Source organism: Lemur catta, chromosome 7 (assembly GCF_020740605.2).
Source record: "Lemur catta isolate mLemCat1 chromosome 7, mLemCat1.pri, whole genome shotgun sequence".
Lineage (NCBI taxonomy): Eukaryota > Metazoa > Chordata > Mammalia > Primates > Lemuridae > Lemur > Lemur catta.
Window position 1 is genome coordinate 94,203,419 of NC_059134.1, and position 18,579 is coordinate 94,221,997.

An 18,579-nucleotide genomic window follows, 5' to 3' on the forward strand; every position below is an offset into this window, starting at 1 on the left:
TAGAGGGAGACAGGGGCTCTAGGAGGAAAGGGTCTCTGAGGAAGCCCTAAATGAGTGAAAGGGCGTGGAGTCTCGGGAGGGACTGAGGCAGGGGTCTGAGGAGGAAGCGGACGGGGCCGGTGGCGGGGGGACGCTCCAGGCCACCGAGGGGCTGCGGGTTGCGGGCTCCGGCGCAGCTCTGGGCTGCTCGGCTGGATTCCCTTCGGGCAGGCGGCGCTGGTTCCGGGCCGGGGGCGGGGGAGAACTGTCCAGCAGGTGAGGGGGCGGGCAGAGCTGTCCAGCCCTGGGCCCGAGCCTGCACGAGCGTTTGGCGTTGTGCGTGTGTGTGTGCGCGCGCGCTCGCGTCACTTTTGGTTATGATTTGGAGAACCATGTTTGGTTTTTTAATAAAGACTTTTGTTTTAAAAAAATTTGATGTTTCAAATTGACTTGCTGGAGATTGGAGACACCATTTAATCTTTCCTGCAACCGCTCCCCTCCTCATCCTCGTGCATCTATAAATTCTTGCTCCTTTTCCTGTCCTCCGCTCTCCCCCCAGCCCTGCCAGTTGCCTGCCTCATCGCTCCAGTTCTCCCTCACGCTGGACCAGTCTGTGCTGATGAGCTTGCAAGGTCACTGCCTGGGGATGGGGAGGAGGGGAGGAGAGCCTCTTGTGCTCACGTCAGCAGAGATGTCATATCGCTCCCCGGTTCCTGTGGCTTTACTATGAGATCCTGCCTAAAACGAGGGGAGGGATAGATCCAAAGGGTTGGTTAGCATGGCCATTGTATGCTGAAAAAAGCATGGATAAATTAAAGGTTTGTGGATTCTGAATCTGCATCTGGATGGAGTGGATGGTGATGTGGGACATCAGCATTTTGAGCTTGATGCCTTTGGAATATATGGAGCTGGAACCAGGGGCTCCACTTTAGTAAATATGTTTGAGGCAAGAGGCAGAGTCTGAGTCTGGTTGGTTATGAAGACTGAGTGTGAGTTGTGGGTGGTGTTAAAGGATTTAGTCTTTGTGGGGAGAGAATGAGAAGAAAAGCCTTGGTTATCTCTGCAATCTGAGTAACTGAAGACGGTAACTGCTGATGAGGTATGAATCTGTAGCTAAAAATCTATCCTACCACTTGTAGCTAGAATAGTCACAAGATCTCAGGGCCTTGTGGCTCTGGAAGAAGATGAGGACTGTGAATGACTTGGGTTTTGTCAAACAGTTCTCAGTGGAGAGGAGCTGAGATCCCACCAAGGCAAGAGAGGCCCCATGCCTAATACACTAGTAGGAGAGGCTTCAGGCCTGATCTTTAAAATTTTGGCTGGAAAGGGCTCCTGGCTTTCAGCGTAAGATTTCAAGGCTTAGCCTAGAGCTCTGGTCCTATAAATTGTTTTGCTTTAAGCTACTTTGGCTCTCAGTGTGGACATTTCTACATAATTCTTTTTTTTCCTAATCCCATGACAAATTAACCACATAATTCTTTGTAGAACAAATTATGGTTTCACCCATATCCCACTTCATTTCTCTATTTCCCTCCTCTTCTTATTGTGCTTAGGAGGAGTTGAGCTCAGCTTTATACTGGTGTCCCACCTTCTGTAGTATGCTCATGGCTCTGTAGCAGCTGGGAGAACCAAAGGGCTGTTTGTGTTCGCTAAGCAGTGGTGATGCCTAGAAATGAATATATGGCATGTTTGGGAACTTGGTGGTGAGGAGATAGCGCTATCAAAAGCCAGAATTAGGACAAAATACAAACTAAAGACAGTTGGGACAGAAGATAACCTAATTATTAGCAGGTGCTGTCAGTGGACGAGGTGTCTCCAGGCTCAAGGAGAGTAAATTGTTGTGGGCCCTGGCGGACTCTGAGTAGCAGCTGCTAGCACTGAGCGGTCACCAAGCAGGGGAGGGGCTGTGGCTCTGCTATAAATAGTGCTGGGAGCCAGAGTCGCTATGGAGATAAAACTGAATCCTATTACCTGCAGGTCCTCTACTGGGAGCAAGGGAAAAGGGGGAGCAGTATTTTGAAGATTCGAGAGGTGATGCAGATGGGTCTTGTTTATTATTAGGCAGAGAGAAAAAAGATAAAACTTTTCATTATCTAATCAAATAGGACTTTAAGCACACAGGGAGTGTGTATGTCTGTATGTATGGGCGTGCACGCAGCAGCAGACTAGGGATTGGGGTGTGTGTGTGTAGTGTAATGGGATTCTTTGTGTGAGTATTGAAAAAGGTCTTAAGGCCACATGCGGAGCACAGAGGTGGAATCCTGGAGTGCTGGAAATAGCCCTGTAGTGGAGTGAAACATTTTATTTAGAGAAATGTGTGGAGACCTAAGAAGAAATAAATTAAAATTAAGACCATGTAAGCTTTTCCTAATTTTAGGACATAGTTTAGAAATTCCCTGAGCACCTTTCCCTGTCCTTAGGATTTCTGCATCTAATTCAGAACCTATGTAATACATAGTAGGACAAGGCCTTGTCTGTGTGTATTGTGTTACTGGTTCCTATCCTGAGACCAAAATAGAAGAGAAAGACTATGATTCAGCACCAAGGGCAGAGCTAGTAGCAGTAGCCCTGGGGCCCCTTTCTTGCTTGAAGGGAGAGAAAAGTATAATAGTTCCAATAAAGCAATTGGGGTATGGACATTCTTCATTTGAGATCGCATGGGGTAGAATAGCCAGCTGTTATTGTCTGAGTGCAATTAACTAGAGAGGCTATATGGTAGTTTCACATCAAGCTGAATGTAGAATGTTGAAACAGCATAATTAGGTTTCCATCTAGACCTAGAAGTGCAGATTAATGCTGGATGAAGAGCCTGGTTTGATCTTGATCCACCCTGGAGGGGTCCTGAAAGTGACTCAGTTTTTGGTTATCATAATGACTGAGTCCAGATGAGACTGCCTAGGTCTGTTTTCAGAAACAGAGCCCCAGGGGTTAGGCTGGAAATGAGCTATTGGTAGAGATGGGTAGGTGAGCCATTATTTATCCTACTTCCTGACATTTGACTCTGTGAGCTCATAGGCCCAGACACTAGAATAGGCAAGCATCAAGTTTTCTTATCTTTAGTGTTAAAGTGGAAGAACTTCTGACCTGTGCCCCTGGCTGGGATGAAGTTGAGAGGGGTGAGTCCCTTAGGCACAGCAATGGATCTTATCAGTACTTTTTTCCTATTAGACTTGGACTTTCAGATAATATCAGAATTTCTCCTGGAAACACTGACTCCTTGCTTGGTGCCCTGAAGTTGCTCTGAGATGAACCGATGAATTGGAACCATGGTGCAAAAGAAGAAGTTCTGTCCTCGGTTACTTGACTATCTAGTGATCGTAGGGGCCAGGTAACCAAGAAGAGACTGATTTTGTCTTGTCGTGGGATAGCCACAAAATTATTCCCCTTCCTTATTTCCATACCACTTTGCCTATCTCATTCTTTCCCTATTATTTTACCCTGATGGGAGCACTGATGCCAGTAGGAAAAACAACACAGCAAGGTGGATTGAGAGAATTAGTCTGGACAGAGACCGCTGCTTTTAACTAGCATCTTTGTGATCTTGAGCATATACTCATTATACCCCAGGTTTCTTACTTTGTAAAAAGGAAAAGCACATTGTGCTCCTTCTCTACCTCCATATCCAAATGCTCTTTTAGTAAGTCATTAGCTAATTAACCTGGCAAGGTGTTAATCATCTTAACATGTTAGAATTTTATTGTCTAAATTTTCATTTCAGGATAGCTGTCTTCATGACAGTGCAAACGTCATTTGACCTACCAACTAAATGTGGCAAGCAGCACTCATATTTTCCAATGTCTTATGGTTAGGTTACTTTATCAAAAATCGCATTTTGAGCTTTATTTGTTGACTGTGATTAAAATTTGATAGAGTGTTCTATTGCTTCAGGCTGCTAAAATTGTCTTTCCATTCTTCAGGCACCCGAGCAGTGATAGTGTGGCCCAGACTCCTGAATTGCTGCGACGATACCCATTAGAGGATTATGCTGAGTTTCCCCTGCCCCCAGACGTAGTATTCTTCTGCCAGCCAGAGGGCTGTCTGAGTGTGCGGCAGCGGCGCATGAGCCTTCGGGATGATACCTCTTTTGTCTTCACCCTCACTGACAAGGACACAGGAGTCACGCGTTACGGCATCTGCGTTAACTTCTACCGCTCCTTCCAAAAGCGAATACCTAAGGAAAAGGGGGAAGGTGGGGCAGGGTCCCGTGGGAAGGAAGGAACCCGTGTCACCTGCTCCTCAGAAGAGGTTGGCACTGAGAGCTCAGAGAGTGGCTCATCCCTGCAGCCTCCCAGTGCCGACTCCACCCCGGATGTGAACCAGTCTCCTCGGGGCAAACGCCGGGCCAAGGGGGGCAGCCGTTCCCGCAACAGTACTCTGACGTCCCTGTGTGTGCTCAGCCACTACCCTTTCTTCTCCACCTTCCGAGAGTGTCTGTACACCCTCAAACGTCTGGTGGACTGCTGTAGTGAGCGACTGCTGGGCAAGAAACTGGGTATCCCTCGAGGTGTACAAAGGTAGAGTTTGCCACTGATGCTCAGAGCAAGGGGGAGCACTGAGAGATTAGGTGTAATTGGTCTGTGCGGCATATAGGAGATTTCCTCTATAGCCAGAGGTCCTTCAGACCTAGTCAAGCATATTATGTTAGTCTTACTAAGCAAAAGACTGCTGCAGAGATAGACGTCCTACCATTATTGTGTTTGGAGTAATGATGAGGAATTTGATATTTTATGGTGGGCAGGACACTTAAGTCCTACCGCGTATATATTTTTATACTTGTCCTTGCCCTTGTATAAACCCTGTGGTCCTATCTGAGCTCAAAGAGTGGGCTTTCATAATGACTTCCCGCTTGTCATCATTTTACCCTCTATGGTTATATTGGGTTGCACTGGGCTGTCTGCTTCTGTTGCAGATACATGTCTCATTCCTGCTATCTGCTCCTCAGGGACACCATGTGGCGGATCTTTACTGGATCACTGCTAGTGGAGGAGAAGTCAAGTGCCCTTCTGCATGATCTTCGAGAGATTGAGGCCTGGATCTATCGATTACTGCGCTCCCCAGTGCCCGTCTCTGGGCAGAAGCGAGTAGACATTGAGGTCCTGCCCCAGGAGCTCCAGCCAGCTCTCACCTTTGCTCTTCCAGACCCCTCTCGATTCACCCTAGTGGATTTCCCACTGCACCTTCCCTTGGAACTTCTGGGTGTGGATGCCTGTCTTCAGGTGCTAACCTGCATCCTGTTAGAACACAAGGTAAGGGGACAGCTTTATACACCTTTCTAGGGAAAGAGCCTTGAAATATGGCAGAGGCTAGACCATGAGCTCTTTGAGGACAGAGGCTATGTTTTTTTCATCTTTTTGTCTCCAGGAGGTAACATGATGCCAGGTATACAGCAGGTACTTGGGAGATGTGGGTTGAATTAAGGTACTGGTATGGATATGTTCAGGTGTGGATATGTTCAGAAGGCTTGCCATTCAGCTGAATTGTCCTTAATTATACTGACCTAATTCTCTGGAAATATCAGTAGTTCTGTTTCAGTGAGTGGTCCTGGGCTGGAGAGCATAAGAACTGGGAAGATGAGGGAGTTATTTGAGGGAGGATTACTATGGTGCTTGGGTTGAGAGGTGGCAGGCATGGTGGGGCAGGGGACAATGTGATTGTGGAAATTAAGCTGGAGCTATAGGCATGGCAAAATAGAAATTAAATTGTAATGTTGGAAGATGTTTTCTTGTAAACCTTATTTTATGCTGTTGAGAGTCATCCTTATGGTATGGCTTATGGCAGGTGGTACTACAGTCCCGAGATTACAATGCACTCTCCATGTCTGTGATGGCATTTGTGGCAATGATCTACCCCCTGGAATATATGTTTCCTGTCATCCCACTGCTTCCCACCTGCATGGCATCGGCAGAGCAGGTGAGTGTCAAGGTGTCTTCTGGCTTTGTCACCTCTGTCTTCCTGAGGGAGGAGGCTCAATGCCCAGAGAAGTAAGTCAGCAGTGAATCCCTTATCACAATTTATTTGTCTGCAAAATCTGACTGATTTGAACTGATCTGGTGGCAAAACCTATGCCATTTATGGTTTTTGTTTATCACAGTTGGTGTTTGTAAGCTACTGGCTACCCTGCTGCAGGTGTTATATATTGTAAAACAGTGGTCCTCCCTTATCTGTGGGGAATATGTTCCAAGACCCCCAATGGATGCCTGAAACTGTGGACAGTACTGAACTCAATATATACTATTTATTTTCTTATACATACATACCTATGATAAAGGTTAATTTATAAATTAGGCATAGTAAGAGATTAACAACTTCTCTTTGACGTATATTTGGCTTCTCTTTGGCATATCCAAATTGTCAGCTTCACTACTCTTGTGCATTGGGCCATTATTAAGTAAAATAAGGGTTACTTGAACAGAAGCACTGTGATAGTGTGACAGTTGATCTGATAGCTTGAGATGGCTACTCAGTGACTAGCAGACAGGTAGCTTATATAGCATGGCTACAATGGACAGAGACGATTCATATCCTGGCATGGAGTTTAACACCTATGAATTGTTTATTTTTGGCATTTTCCATTTAATATTTTTGGACCATGGTTTGCTGTGGATAACTGAAACTGCAGAAAGCAACACTGCGGATAAGGAGGGACTACTGTATACAAAAAATGTACCATGTTACCGTACTAAAATCTGAAAAATTCTGAACTTTGAAAGACATCTAGCCTCAAGGGTTTTGGAAGAGGGATTGTGGATCTGCACTTTCTTATCTAGAAAAATCCAGACTTGATAAGTACTTGTGATAGATTTTTGTCTTTGTTTCTTATCCTCTTTATCATTTCCACAGCTGCTGTTGGCTCCAACCCCATATATCATCGGGGTCCCTGCCAGCTTCTTCCTCTACAAACTGGACTTCAAAATGCCTGATGATGTATGGCTAGTGGATCTGGACAGCAATAGGGTGAGGTTCTTGTCTGAGGGCATTGTAGGGTCTACAGTGCCATTCTAGACCCTGCAAATAGGGCCCAATCCTGTGATACCTGTTTTTCTAGATTACTCTCAGGAAGGTTCTAAGTTAGATGTTTTCTAATATGAGACTCATTGAAATAATTTTTAAAAATGCTGTTTACTTAATTGGCCAAATAGGCCCTTGGTTAGGACTCAAAGAATTACAGGATTTAGTTTTGCTAGAATTAAATGCTCCCCCTACATCCTTCAAGAGCAGAAGGGCAGTTGTGGTTTCGGGACCATTGTATGTGGTGTAGATCATCTCCTAATGGTTTTCCTGGGGTTTAGTTTCCAGTAAGAAACTGTCTTTCGGACTTAAAAACTTAACATTTTGCAGTGCGAATACATTCAAACTTTGGTAGGAAGCCCTTATATGTGTTCATTGTAAAACTTTAAAAATAAAAATAAGCATAAAGAAGAAAATAAAAATTGTGGGGATGGAGGTATGAATACATGATGAGTGCCAGGCGCGCTGTCTGGAGAATGAGAACGGACGCGCTTGGGACTCTGACTCGGGGGGATGGGCAGGACAAGGACAATGTATATGACCTGAACTTATGTACCCCCATGATGAGCTGAAATAAAAAAAGAAAAAAAAAAAGAAAATAAAAATTGTATTCCTATTATCTAGAGATAATTACAAATAACATTTAGGTATGTTTCCTTTCAGATGTGTATGAATATCGTATATTTGTATGTATATATGTTTTGTATGTGTATATATTTTATACATATAGGTATTTAATGTATGTATTCACACATATATAATAACATTGTATATTTATCTTCCTTTTTTGTTGTTGTTATTTACCCTTATGTAAATGAATCTCCTGAGCAATTCTAACGTCATGTCTTTTATCATTTCTCTGGTGTAGGTGATTGCCCCCACCAATGCAGAAGTGCTACCTATCCTGCCAGAACCAGAATCATTAGAGCTGAAGAAACATTTAAAGCAGGTAGGTGAAGAATGAAAGAGAGAATTTGGGGTAATAGATGCTGTGGGATTGCTGCAGGAAGACAGCTATTCTAAGAGCCAGTTTCTGTTCAAACTTCAAGTGGAGTAGATTTTCTTTGCCTCAGATGGGCTTAAGAAGAGGTGTATCCCATTTCTGGGTGGCAAGGTGACTCTCAAAAAGAACTTTTTAGGTTTCTTCTAATTCAGTACATGCCCTATCACCCTCTAATGCTTAAGACGCCATATAAAACAACCCTTCACTTTCTATTTCTTGTCATGTCTGCCATTCTTTATGGCCTTGGAGCATTTTCTCAGTCTTACTAGGTGGGAGTCAGTAGTTTAGACAGTCTGGTTCCTTTTATTTTATCTTCTAGAATTGATCCTGAGGTTCCTGTAGAATCCTTTCTTCAAAAATTTCTTTATTTGAGTAATCCCTTATTTATTTTTTATTGTTTTCTTCTTCTTCTGCATGCTGAACACAGTACCTGAAGGTAAAACATGACAAGGCTCCATTCCTGCTCCTTGTTTTATGTGTTATGTAGCACTGTATTTATTTTATTTTTAGGAACTCCTGCTCTCATTTGCAAGGTCTTTAGAAATCTTTTCCTGTGTTGTTTGAAATACTTAGTAGTACCTCTAGATGATAATCTGTTTGAATTTAAATGGGTCATTTTGCATCGTCCTTCTCACTCTCACTTGCTTCATCACACCTGATGTAATATGATGTCTTATTACTGTAGAGTCTGGTGAAAATTGCAAATTCAGAAAGTTCTCTAGGTGTCTTCTCTTTCTGTATTTTCATTCTTGATGATTGCTTTAGTATGACTACTGAGATGGAGAGGTTGATATATGGAATTATTCCTTAAATGTTTGTGAGAGCTAAGATCCTTGGGCTCATTGATCCTGTATTCTGATCTCTGCTACTCAAAGTGTGGTCCATGGACCAGCAGCATTAGCATCACAGGGGCTTGTTAAAAGTGCAGAGTCAAGGCCAGGCATGGTGGCTCACACCTATAATCCTAGCACTTTGGGAGGCTGAGGCGGGAGGATTGCTTGATGCCAGGAGTTTGAGATCAGCCTGGGCAACATAGAGAGACCCCATCTCTACAAAAAAATAGAAAAATTAGCCAGGCATGGCTGTGTGCACCTGTGGTCCCAGGTACTTGGGAGGCTGAGGCAGGAGGATTGTTCAAGCCCAGGAGTTTGAGGTTTCAGTGAGCTACAATGACACCACTGTACTCCAGCCTGGGCAACAGAGTGAGACCCTGTCTCTCAAAAAAAAAAAAAAAAAGAAAAGAAACGGAATCATCCGTACATAATTGAATCATCTGCATTTTAACAACATCCCCAGGTGACTTCTATACTCACTAACATTTAACAAACACTGCTAGTTGAGACCAGTGGTTTTCAAACTGCCCCATGGAGCCTCTTAGGGGCTAATTTAGGTTGGGAGCACTGAGCATATGAGGCTGTGGTTCCTCATGTCCTTCAAAGAAGTTCTGTTTTTACATTTCAATTGTTTGTATTTCCACATAGATTTCAACTTTGGAAAACATTTCATGACTAAAATAAATTTGAAAACTATTGTCCTGGACTTCAGATCTGATCAAGTTGCCCTGGGTTAGGTTGGCTTAAGATGAAGAGCTACATAGTTTAGACTATTTTCTAAAGACTAAAATATTTGGATTCTTATTTTAAAGATGAAGGGTCTGAAATAGGTTTGCCATGATTTGCAAATAAGCACAGTTCCTTTGTTGCAGAACTTTTTTTTTTTTTTTTTTGAGATAGAGTCTCGCTCTGTCCCCCAGGGTAGAGTCATAGCTCACTGCAACCTCAAACTCCTGGGCTCAAGCGATCCTCCTGCCTCAGCCTCCCAAGTGGCTGGGACTACAGGTGCGTGCCACCATGCGTGGCTAATTTTTTTTCTATTTTGGGTAGAGACAGGGTCTTGCTCTTGATCACACTGGTCTCAGACTCCTGAACTCAAGCAGTCCTCCCCCCACAACCTCCTAGAGTGCTAGGATACAAGCATGAACCAGTGTGCCTAGCCTATTGCAGAACTTTTTCACCAGAGAGTATGATGTAGAAGACTTCAAGAAGGCTCTTTTCTAGGAGTTGAGATTGGCTAGCTGCCCAGGAACCTGCCTAATATAAGGAATTTCTTGTTGTTCTACAGGCCCTAGCAAGCATGAGTCTCAACACTCAGCCCATCCTCAATCTGGAGAAATTTCACGAGGGCCAGGAGATCCCACTTCTGTTGGGAAGGCCTTCTAATGACCTGCAGTCCACACCTTCCACTGAATTCAACCCACTTATCTATGGCAATGATGTGGATTCTGTGGATGTTGCAACCAGGTAAGACCAAGCACACTATACAATCATAAATTCTTCAGTTGGTCTCTTAGCTCTGTCAGTGACCTGGGGGTAGACTATTTTCCTGAGCCAGAGTTTCTTTATATAAAATATATATGATATTTGGTTGTACTTTTTACCTTAGTAAAAGCAAAGAGAAGAAATAGTAAATCACACTCTCAGGATGAAGAAGGGGATTGATGATGATCCTTTAAGATATCTCTCCCCTTGATGTTGGAAGCCTATTAAACGATGGTTTTGGGAGTTGTTCTAAGGCCTTGGATCATAGGCATCCTTACTCTATAGGGTATGGGTCTCGGATTATCTCACCATCCCCTTCTTCCCCAGAGTGGCCATGGTGCGTTTCTTCAACTCTGCCAACGTGCTGCAGGGCTTTCAGATGCACACACGTACCCTGCGTCTCTTCCCTCGGCCTGTGGTAGCTTTCCAAGCTGGTTCCTTTCTAGCCTCACGTCCCCGGCAGACTCCTTTTGCTGAGAAACTGGCCAGGACTCAGGCTGTGGAGTACTTTGGGGAATGGATCCTTAACCCCACCAACTATGCCTTTCAGCGAATTCACAACAGTGAGTCTACCTGCCCTCTGCTCTGCCCCACCTTCTGGCTTTGTCGTCCCGATGGCTCTTGCCTTTGCTTTTTCCTTTGCTAATCTTCCACTTGCCGCTTCCACTCTTGTTTTGCTTTAGACTTCTTTCCTACCTTTCTTTTATGTGTTGCTTGCCTTTTTTTCCTTGCTGCTAATTCTCTTTTTCCTCATTGGTAGATATGTTTGATCCAGCCCTGATTGGTGACAAGCCGAAGTGGTATGCTCATCAGCTGCAGCCCATCCACTATCGAGTCTATGATAGCAATTCCCAGCTGGCCGAGGCACTGAGCGTGCCACCAGAGCGTGACTCTGACTCTGACCCTACTGACGACAGGTGAGCAGCTCTTGTGGCAGCACAGTGCTTTGTAAGGTGCAGAGGCTCTCACTAGCCCTTCTTCAGCACATAGGATGCAAAATCTCATAGGATTTACATATCAGTCTTTGAGCCCTTGGATTATACTGTGGTTGGTTGTTTTTCTTGGCTTCCTTATTTTATCTTGTTGGCCTTGAGTTAAGAGTTGCTCCCCTTTTATTTTAACTAGTGCTGACTGCAGATTCTTTTCCCTACCCCTTTCTGTTTTGTTTGTTTTTTATGCTCTTACACTCTGCAGTGGCAGTGATAGTATGGATTATGATGACTCGAGCTCTTCTTATTCCTCTCTTGGTGACTTTGTCAGTGAAATGATGAAATGCGACATCAATGGTGACACTCCCAGTAAGTGTGCTTGGAGAGATTGGCCAGCTCTGGGCAGGCGTTGGGGTTCAGTGATGGGGTGGTCTGTACTTGCCTCCCTTGGGTTTTGGCAGATGTGGACCCTCTAACGCATGCAGCACTGGGGGATGCCAGCGAAGTGGAGATTGATGAGCTTCAGAACCAGAAGGAAGCAGAGGAGCCTGGCCCAGACAGCGAGAACTCTCAGGAAAACCCCCCACAGCGCTCTAGCTCCAGCACCACCGCCAGCAGTAGCCCCAGCACCGTCATCCATGGAGCCAACTCTGTACGTGAGGACTAGGAGAGGTGGATGAGTGAAAACCATTGCTTGGGATGTGGGCTTTATGTTTATTAGGAAAGCCATGATGTAGCTATTAATTTGCTTTTTTCCTTGTAATTTTCCCATCTTCCTCTCCATAGGCCCTAGAGCTTAAAGCCCTATGAGAGGCAGTTTTGACCTCAGAAGGAGGTCATTGGGTTTTGTTCAGGGAATAACTAAGATCCCCCTTGCATAGTTTGTGGGGACAAGAACAGGAGTGCCAAATAGATCTTTTCCCACATATTCCTTAGGCTAGGAATCTAACAGGTCTGGCCCAGCCCTGCCAAACTGAGAATATGGGAAGGCATCACTGGGCACCAGGTGACCACTTTTTATTTAATATGGCTTTTAGGAACCTGCTGACTCTACCGAGATGGATGATAAGGCAGCAGTAGGCGTCTTCAAGCCCCTCCCGTCCGTGCCTCCCAGCGTTGGCAAATCGAACGTGGACAGGCGTCAGACAGAAATTGGAGAGGGGTCAGTGCGCCGGCGAACCTATGACAATCCATACTTCGAGCCCCAATATGGCTTTCCCCCTGAGGAAGATGATGATGAGCAGGGGGAAAGTTACACTCCCCGATTCAGCCAACATGTCAATGGCAATCGGTGAGAGCCTGGGGATTCCTTCTAGATGGGTGACTGAAGGACCTCACTACAGTGGACCCTGGGCGAGGGTTAATCAGAAAGTCTGAGAAGTCTGAATGCTCTCGTGGTCCTGCCATCCCAGAGGGTGGTGCTTTGAATTATGGGTTTAGGAATTATGGGAAGGGTGCCGTGACTGCAGTGTAGCATAAGGCCCACACTCCCAAGATTAGGCACCCCTGCCTGGGGCTCATAGGTGCCACTGTGCATTCAAGGGCTCAAAAGCTGCTGCGGCCCAACAGTTTGAAGCTGGCAAGTGACTCAGACGCAGAGTCAGACTCTCGGGCAAGCTCTCCCACCTCCACCGTCTCCAACACCAGCACCGAGGGCTTCGGGGGCATCATGTCTTTTGCCAGTAAGTGCCTTATGCTCTGTCATTCCTCTGTTCCATTTTCTCTACAGTAGGGCCTGGCTATGGCAAACGCTGCTCGGAAATTCAGGTGTAGGGCTGGGTTAGCATTATCAACCCTTAATTCAGATCATTTGGGTGATACAGGATAAGATGTTTTCAAGTGAGGTCAATAAAGAATAGGAGAGATTATACCTGGAGGTTTCAGTCTGTTTCAGGGAAGATAGCTGAGTGGTCAACTGAAAAATAGGCGTTAAATTCAAAATCACTTACATTTTGTGGAAATATTCTCAAATTCGATTTGGGTATATATCTGATATCATCTTTGCCTGGTGAGGCACTTTTTCATGAACATGCTTTGAAATCTATATGAGATTGATTTTTGCGCTTAGAGAGTATTGCCAGCAGTGAGGGGTGGTATCAGTTAAAGGTTGAAGGCAGACTAGAACTAGAGAGAGACATGGGGAATAATGGTGATTACGAATTTTTTTCAGAAGCCAGGTAAGGACAGCACCAGTTTCAGACCAGAAGCATATTAACTACCAGCTTTCATGCTGTCGTAGCAGTAGATGAGAGATTCATCTATCATCATGGAAGGTAGTCAGAGAAAGTTGTTACTGGGTTTTGAGTAATCCTGGTGATGGCTCTGTTGTTTGCCCAAAGTTAGACTTGATCCTTTCTAAGGTAGATCAGAGATTGTCTGATAAAGCAGACTTGGATTCTGTTTAGAAAGGAGGGAGATATTATACTTTAAGCTAGATTTAAGAAAGAAAAAAAAAAAGGTAGGAGAGGAGATGATGATATAGTCATTGGAATATAATGCTTGGATTGTTTATCCTGCTAACTCTTTGCTCTCACACCCTCCCCTTGATAGGCAGCCTGTATCGGAACCACAGTACGAGCTTCAGTCTTTCAAACCTTACACTGCCCACCAAAGGTGCCCGAGAGAAGACTACACCCTTCCCCAGTCTGAAAGGTAACTACAGCCCTCCTTTTGCCAAAGCGGGTTTTTCTGAGAGACATTTCAGGCCTATGGGTGCTTGTCAGGACCCCTGTGTATGATGAGTCATTTGATCTGGCTGTCGCCCGTCATACCGCTTCTCATGGCTTTCACTGCACATCATGGGCTCTTGATGGTTGTCAGATGGAAACTGTCTTTGGTCTTTGTAGCTAGAGAAGGCCCTGTTATATCATTTAGGATAATGACAACTATGAGATTACTGCTGCTTCTTGGAGGGACCTTGTCAGAGGGACATGATTAATATAGGGATCATCAGATGCCCCATGTCATCTGCCAGGTTCCCACTGCATGAATTTAGGATGAATTCCATCCCTGGGAGCTGGCCCACCAGCGGGTGGTTGTGGACAGCCTGGCAGTGTTAGAGTCCCGTCCCTTACGTTACTGTGGCTTCATGTCAGCTTAGGGCCTATAAGTGTGCCAGATAATTTTGGTTTGCTTCTAGGGGCAGTTAAGACTGTATTTGAATTTTATTTGTGATCTCTGACAGTTTGAGGGTCTCTTCTGAATTTAACTTGCCTTTTGTTTGTTTTCTCTGGATATTGTGCTGAAATATTTAATTATGGTAGGATGTATAGTGAGAAGCAACTCCGTATATTATTTAACTGACCTTTCATTCCCAGTGATTAAAAATGTCAGGAGTCTAAGGAATGTTCTTTGGTGGGAATGAGACCATGAGATAGATGGGCAAAAGGACATCAGAGCTGGCAGTGTAGGGAATGACTAGTGCTGCTACAGTGAGTTCACGTGTGGCTGGGTAGGTAGGGGTGGAAAGGTGTTGGTGTCACTGGCTTTCATATGATATATTTGAAGAGCAGAGTGATTGAGACTTTCATTGCATGCTGATGCTTCATCTCATTTGCTGCACCTCTCCTCCCACCCACCTCCCATCCTCATACCCCCAGTCCACTCCTCACAACAGCATCTGCAAGATGCTTTCCTGTGCATACCCACAGGCCCTCTGGAACCCTGTGCCAGATGTTTCGTGAAAACCGGGGTCCCTCTTTCACGCATGTGTCTGTTTAGTACCTGAAGGCTCACTGCGTCATTTACCCTGCCCCTGGCTTTGAGAGGCCACCATCTTAAGGATGGTCTTTCTTACAGCCTTGGTTTTCTCCTGGTCACTTGGCTTCCAGCTCTGAGGTACCCAAGAACAAAGGTTATGTGCACTATACAAGCTTTGGGAGAATGCTCAGATTATCTGACTTATGCTCCACTCAGGGGTCTAGGGGTTGCAGTATTGTGGTGCACCTACTAATTGTGTATTTTGTGTCCCAGTATTTGGGCTAAATACTCTAATGGAGATTGTTACTGAAGCCGGCCCCGGGAGTGGTGAAGGTGGGTCTTGCCCGTGAGCTGTGCATGATCTTTTTTTTTCCCTAGCATCTTTCGTGCCTGCCTGAGGGCCATCTTCCTTATGGAGCAAGCAGCGTCACATGGGTGACCTGCCTTGCCCTGCCGCCCGTGACACCCATGCTTGCCCGTGGGGCGTGCTGCTGGTGCATGTGGAGTGGCCTGAGTCTCCATCCCCTCCTCCTCACATTGCCATGGCTGGTTTCTACCTATGTGTGATACCCTGGTGCCACCCTCACCCAGCCCTTCTGGGGATTGGGTGTGGAACGTGGCTACTCAGGGCTATGCTAACACTAGTTTCTGGACTCCAATGGTGATGTCTCTCATTCCTACCTTCCCTGCTATAGGAAACAGGAGGGCCTTAGTGGATCAGAAGTCATCTGTCATAAAACACAGCCCAACAGTGAAAAGAGAACCTCCATCACCCCAGGGTCGATCCAGCAATTCTAGGTAATAAATGGGAGAGCTGTTTTAAAAGTTCTCAAGTAGAGGTAGTTATTCCTGTAAAAACTTCAGGGATGTTCAAGAGTGAGAGAGAAGCTCTCAGTAAGGTACATAAAATCAGTTTCTTGCCAGCAGTTCCCATCTGATTCGACCCGTGTGCAACAGTCAGAGCTTACAGTGTTGAGAAGGGTGGAACAGCAGTGGTGGGTATTTGGGCAAACTAGGTTATTGGGAGAGCTGGGGGATGTGGTGGATTTGGACATTCAGAGAATTGGCTTGTGTTTTGCCCCTGGAGGCAAACATCTAGTCTGGTGAGGGGGGGATACTCTGCAAAGGAGCTGATGACCACAGAAGTGGTCTGTGGACCCCGTAGTGAGAACCAGCAGTTCCTGAAGGAGGTGGTGCACAGCGTGCTGGATGGCCAGGGAGTTGGCTGGCTCAACATGAAAAAGGTGCGCCGGCTGCTGGAGAGCGAGCAGCTGCGAGTCTTTGTCCTGAGCAAGCTGAACCGCACAGTGCAGTCAGAGGACGATGCCCGGCAGGACATTATCCCGGATGTGGTCAGTGTTTGGGGTAGGGAGTCGAAATAAACTGGGGAGAGGGATGCGGACACCAAAGACAATTTTGCCAACTCTAGCCCCTGGGTTATTGTTGCAGGAGATCAGTCGAAAGGTGTACAAGGGAATGTTAGATCTCCTCAAGTGCACAGTCCTCAGTCTGGAGCAGTCCTATGCCCATGCAGGTCTGGGTGGCATGGCCAGCATCTTTGGGCTTCTGGAGATCGCCCAGACCCACTACTATAGCAAAGGTAGGGATGGTACCAGCTGGGCACCACGCCAACCACAACTCTCCCACTTATCTCTAAAAGAGAGAAAATGTACTTGTCTCCTGGACAGGTTTCCCGGTTCCCTGCTGCTTCTCATCAGGCTTTGGGGTTTTATTTTCTAGTGCATGTTTATATGTAGAGGATATTTTTCTGTCATGAAAAATGTCAGCTCTTGGCTGGGCAAGGTGGCTTATGCCTGTAATCCTAGCACTCTGGGAGGCCGAGGCTGGTGGATTGCTCGAGGTCAGCAGTTCGAGACCAGCCTCAGCAAGAGCGAGACCCCGTCTCTACTAAAAATAGAAAGAAATTATCTGGCCAACTAAAATATATATAGAGAAAAAATTAGCCGGGCATGATGGCACATGCCTGTAGTCCCAGCTACTGGGGAGGCTGAGGCAGTAGGATCGCTTAAGCCCAGGAGTTTGAGGTTGCTGTGAGCTAGGCTGATGCCACAGCACTCACTCTAGCCTGGGCAACACGAGACTCTGTCTCAAAAAAAAAAAAAAAAAAAGTCAGCTCTTCTTTCCCTGCTTTTCTTCCATTCCACATCCTCCTGTATCCTGGCTTCTCTCACCTCATGTCTGTGCCTTGATTCCTACTCATTACCTCTTTTGACCTCTTTCTATATTCAATTTTTTTTCCTCAGAACCAGATAAGCGAAAGAGAAGTCCAACAGAAAGTATAAGTACCCCAGTTGGCAAGGATCCTGGCCTGGCTGGGCGGGGGGACCCAAAAGCTATGACACAGCTGCGAGTTCCCCAGCTGGGACCTCGGGCATCAAGTGCCACAGGAAAAGGTCCTAAGGAACCAGACACCAGAAGTTTAAAGGAAGAGAATTTTGTAGCATCTATTGGTACGTATCACTGTGTTTTGTGGTGGAGGGGTCCTGGCTTCTTAAATATTCCTCTCTAATCTCAATTCATCCAAAATCCCGCCTTTCTCTTCCCCATGCTTTGCTTTCTAGAGAAGGAGATAGGTCTGTGTCCATTTCTAATGGCATTTCTTTGTACTTCTCTACTCCTTAAGCTTCATCTCCAGCCACCCACCACTTATGTCTTTGAGGAATGGAAGTTTTGTTTAGAGGGCCCCGGGAGGCTTAGTGTGGGGAGTCTGATCTATACTCCTGGCCCCTCTTTTTGTTTACATCTGCACTTCTTCACATAGTCTAGAGGCCATGTGAGTTCCTGGAAGCTATTAGGAAGTTTACAGATGCATTTTTAGGCTATGAAATTATGATCATCTGGGTCTCTGAAACCAGTTTCCCCCCGTTCAACCATTACATTGCCCTGGAATTTGCTCCTCTGGGGCATGTCTGGCAACCCCAGACATGAGGTTTTCCTGTGTATTCCTGTGTTCTGGACCTTAGAGATATAGGTTTCTGAGTCAGCTCTTCTTTGAACTCCTCCTCACTGGACTCGATTAAAGTCTTGCTTATATTTGGTTTCTCCATTCCCACTAAGGCAGTGCCTTAGTGAGCTCTCGGTGTCATCTGTTTGGCCTGCTCCCTACTTGGCCTTGAGTCATCTAGGTTATATCTGTCTTTTTCTGGTTCTGGGTCCCTGGGCACTATGCTTCCAGCTGATGCCTTTTGCCACGATCATTAGCAGTTGCCCTATGTTCCCATCAATGGTAATGAGGAACCAGTTTCCTTTTTAGGGGCACTATACTTCCCTAGCCAGCATAATATAATTCTACAGGCAATCAACCCTGGCTTTCTCCTGCCTGATGTGATGTTCTAGAAAAAGTACTGACCTGCCAGTCTGGAAGTTGGAGTTTTAGTCCTATACCTGCCCCCAGCTAGGAATACAACTTTGGGTAAATCAGTTCCTCTCTCAGGGTCTCTGTCTCCTCAGCTGTGAAATGAGGAGATCATACTAAATAAACTCTGAAGTTCCTTCCAGGAAAAGAATTGCTATGATTGGTACTCTGTCTGCTTTCCCCTGCTAAGAAGCTAGTCTTGACCATTTTATGTTCTGTCACCCCTACTGGAAGCATTTTCCCAGATGACTGGCTAAGAATGGGTCT

At 45.6% G+C, this 18,579-nt stretch overlaps 1 protein-coding gene across 37 annotated transcripts in view; it reads left to right on the forward strand.

The window, feature by feature from the left end:
- The window catches only part of MADD (MAP kinase activating death domain), a 47,069-nt gene that overhangs the window by 1,384 nt on the left and 27,106 nt on the right, over positions 1-18,579 (forward strand). For 18 of the 37 annotated variants that reach the window (XM_045557981.1, XM_045557986.1, XM_045557982.1 and 15 more), the window contains exons 2-19: positions 3,148-3,307; positions 3,897-4,493; positions 4,922-5,225; positions 5,758-5,889; positions 6,820-6,933; positions 7,856-7,936; positions 10,112-10,290; positions 10,636-10,871; positions 11,069-11,225; positions 11,503-11,606; positions 11,699-11,889; positions 12,275-12,528; positions 12,780-12,919; positions 13,788-13,889; positions 15,632-15,734; positions 16,102-16,288; positions 16,386-16,536; positions 17,201-17,407. In XM_045557981.1, coding sequence (XP_045413937.1) covers positions 3,246-3,307; positions 3,897-4,493; positions 4,922-5,225; positions 5,758-5,889; positions 6,820-6,933; positions 7,856-7,936; positions 10,112-10,290; positions 10,636-10,871; positions 11,069-11,225; positions 11,503-11,606; positions 11,699-11,889; positions 12,275-12,528; positions 12,780-12,919; positions 13,788-13,889; positions 15,632-15,734; positions 16,102-16,288; positions 16,386-16,536; positions 17,201-17,407 — 3,301 coding nt within the window. In that variant the 5' untranslated portion in view covers positions 3,148-3,245. Of the gene's footprint in view, positions 1-3,147; positions 3,308-3,896; positions 4,494-4,921; positions 5,226-5,757; positions 5,890-6,819; positions 6,934-7,855; positions 7,937-10,111; positions 10,291-10,635; positions 10,872-11,068; positions 11,226-11,502; positions 11,607-11,698; positions 11,890-12,274; positions 12,529-12,779; positions 12,920-13,787; positions 13,890-15,631; positions 15,735-16,101; positions 16,289-16,385; positions 16,537-17,200; positions 17,408-18,579 lie in introns of those variants that run through there. The other 19 variants (XM_045557993.1, XM_045557995.1, XM_045557996.1 and 16 more) reach the window with 3 other exon arrangements.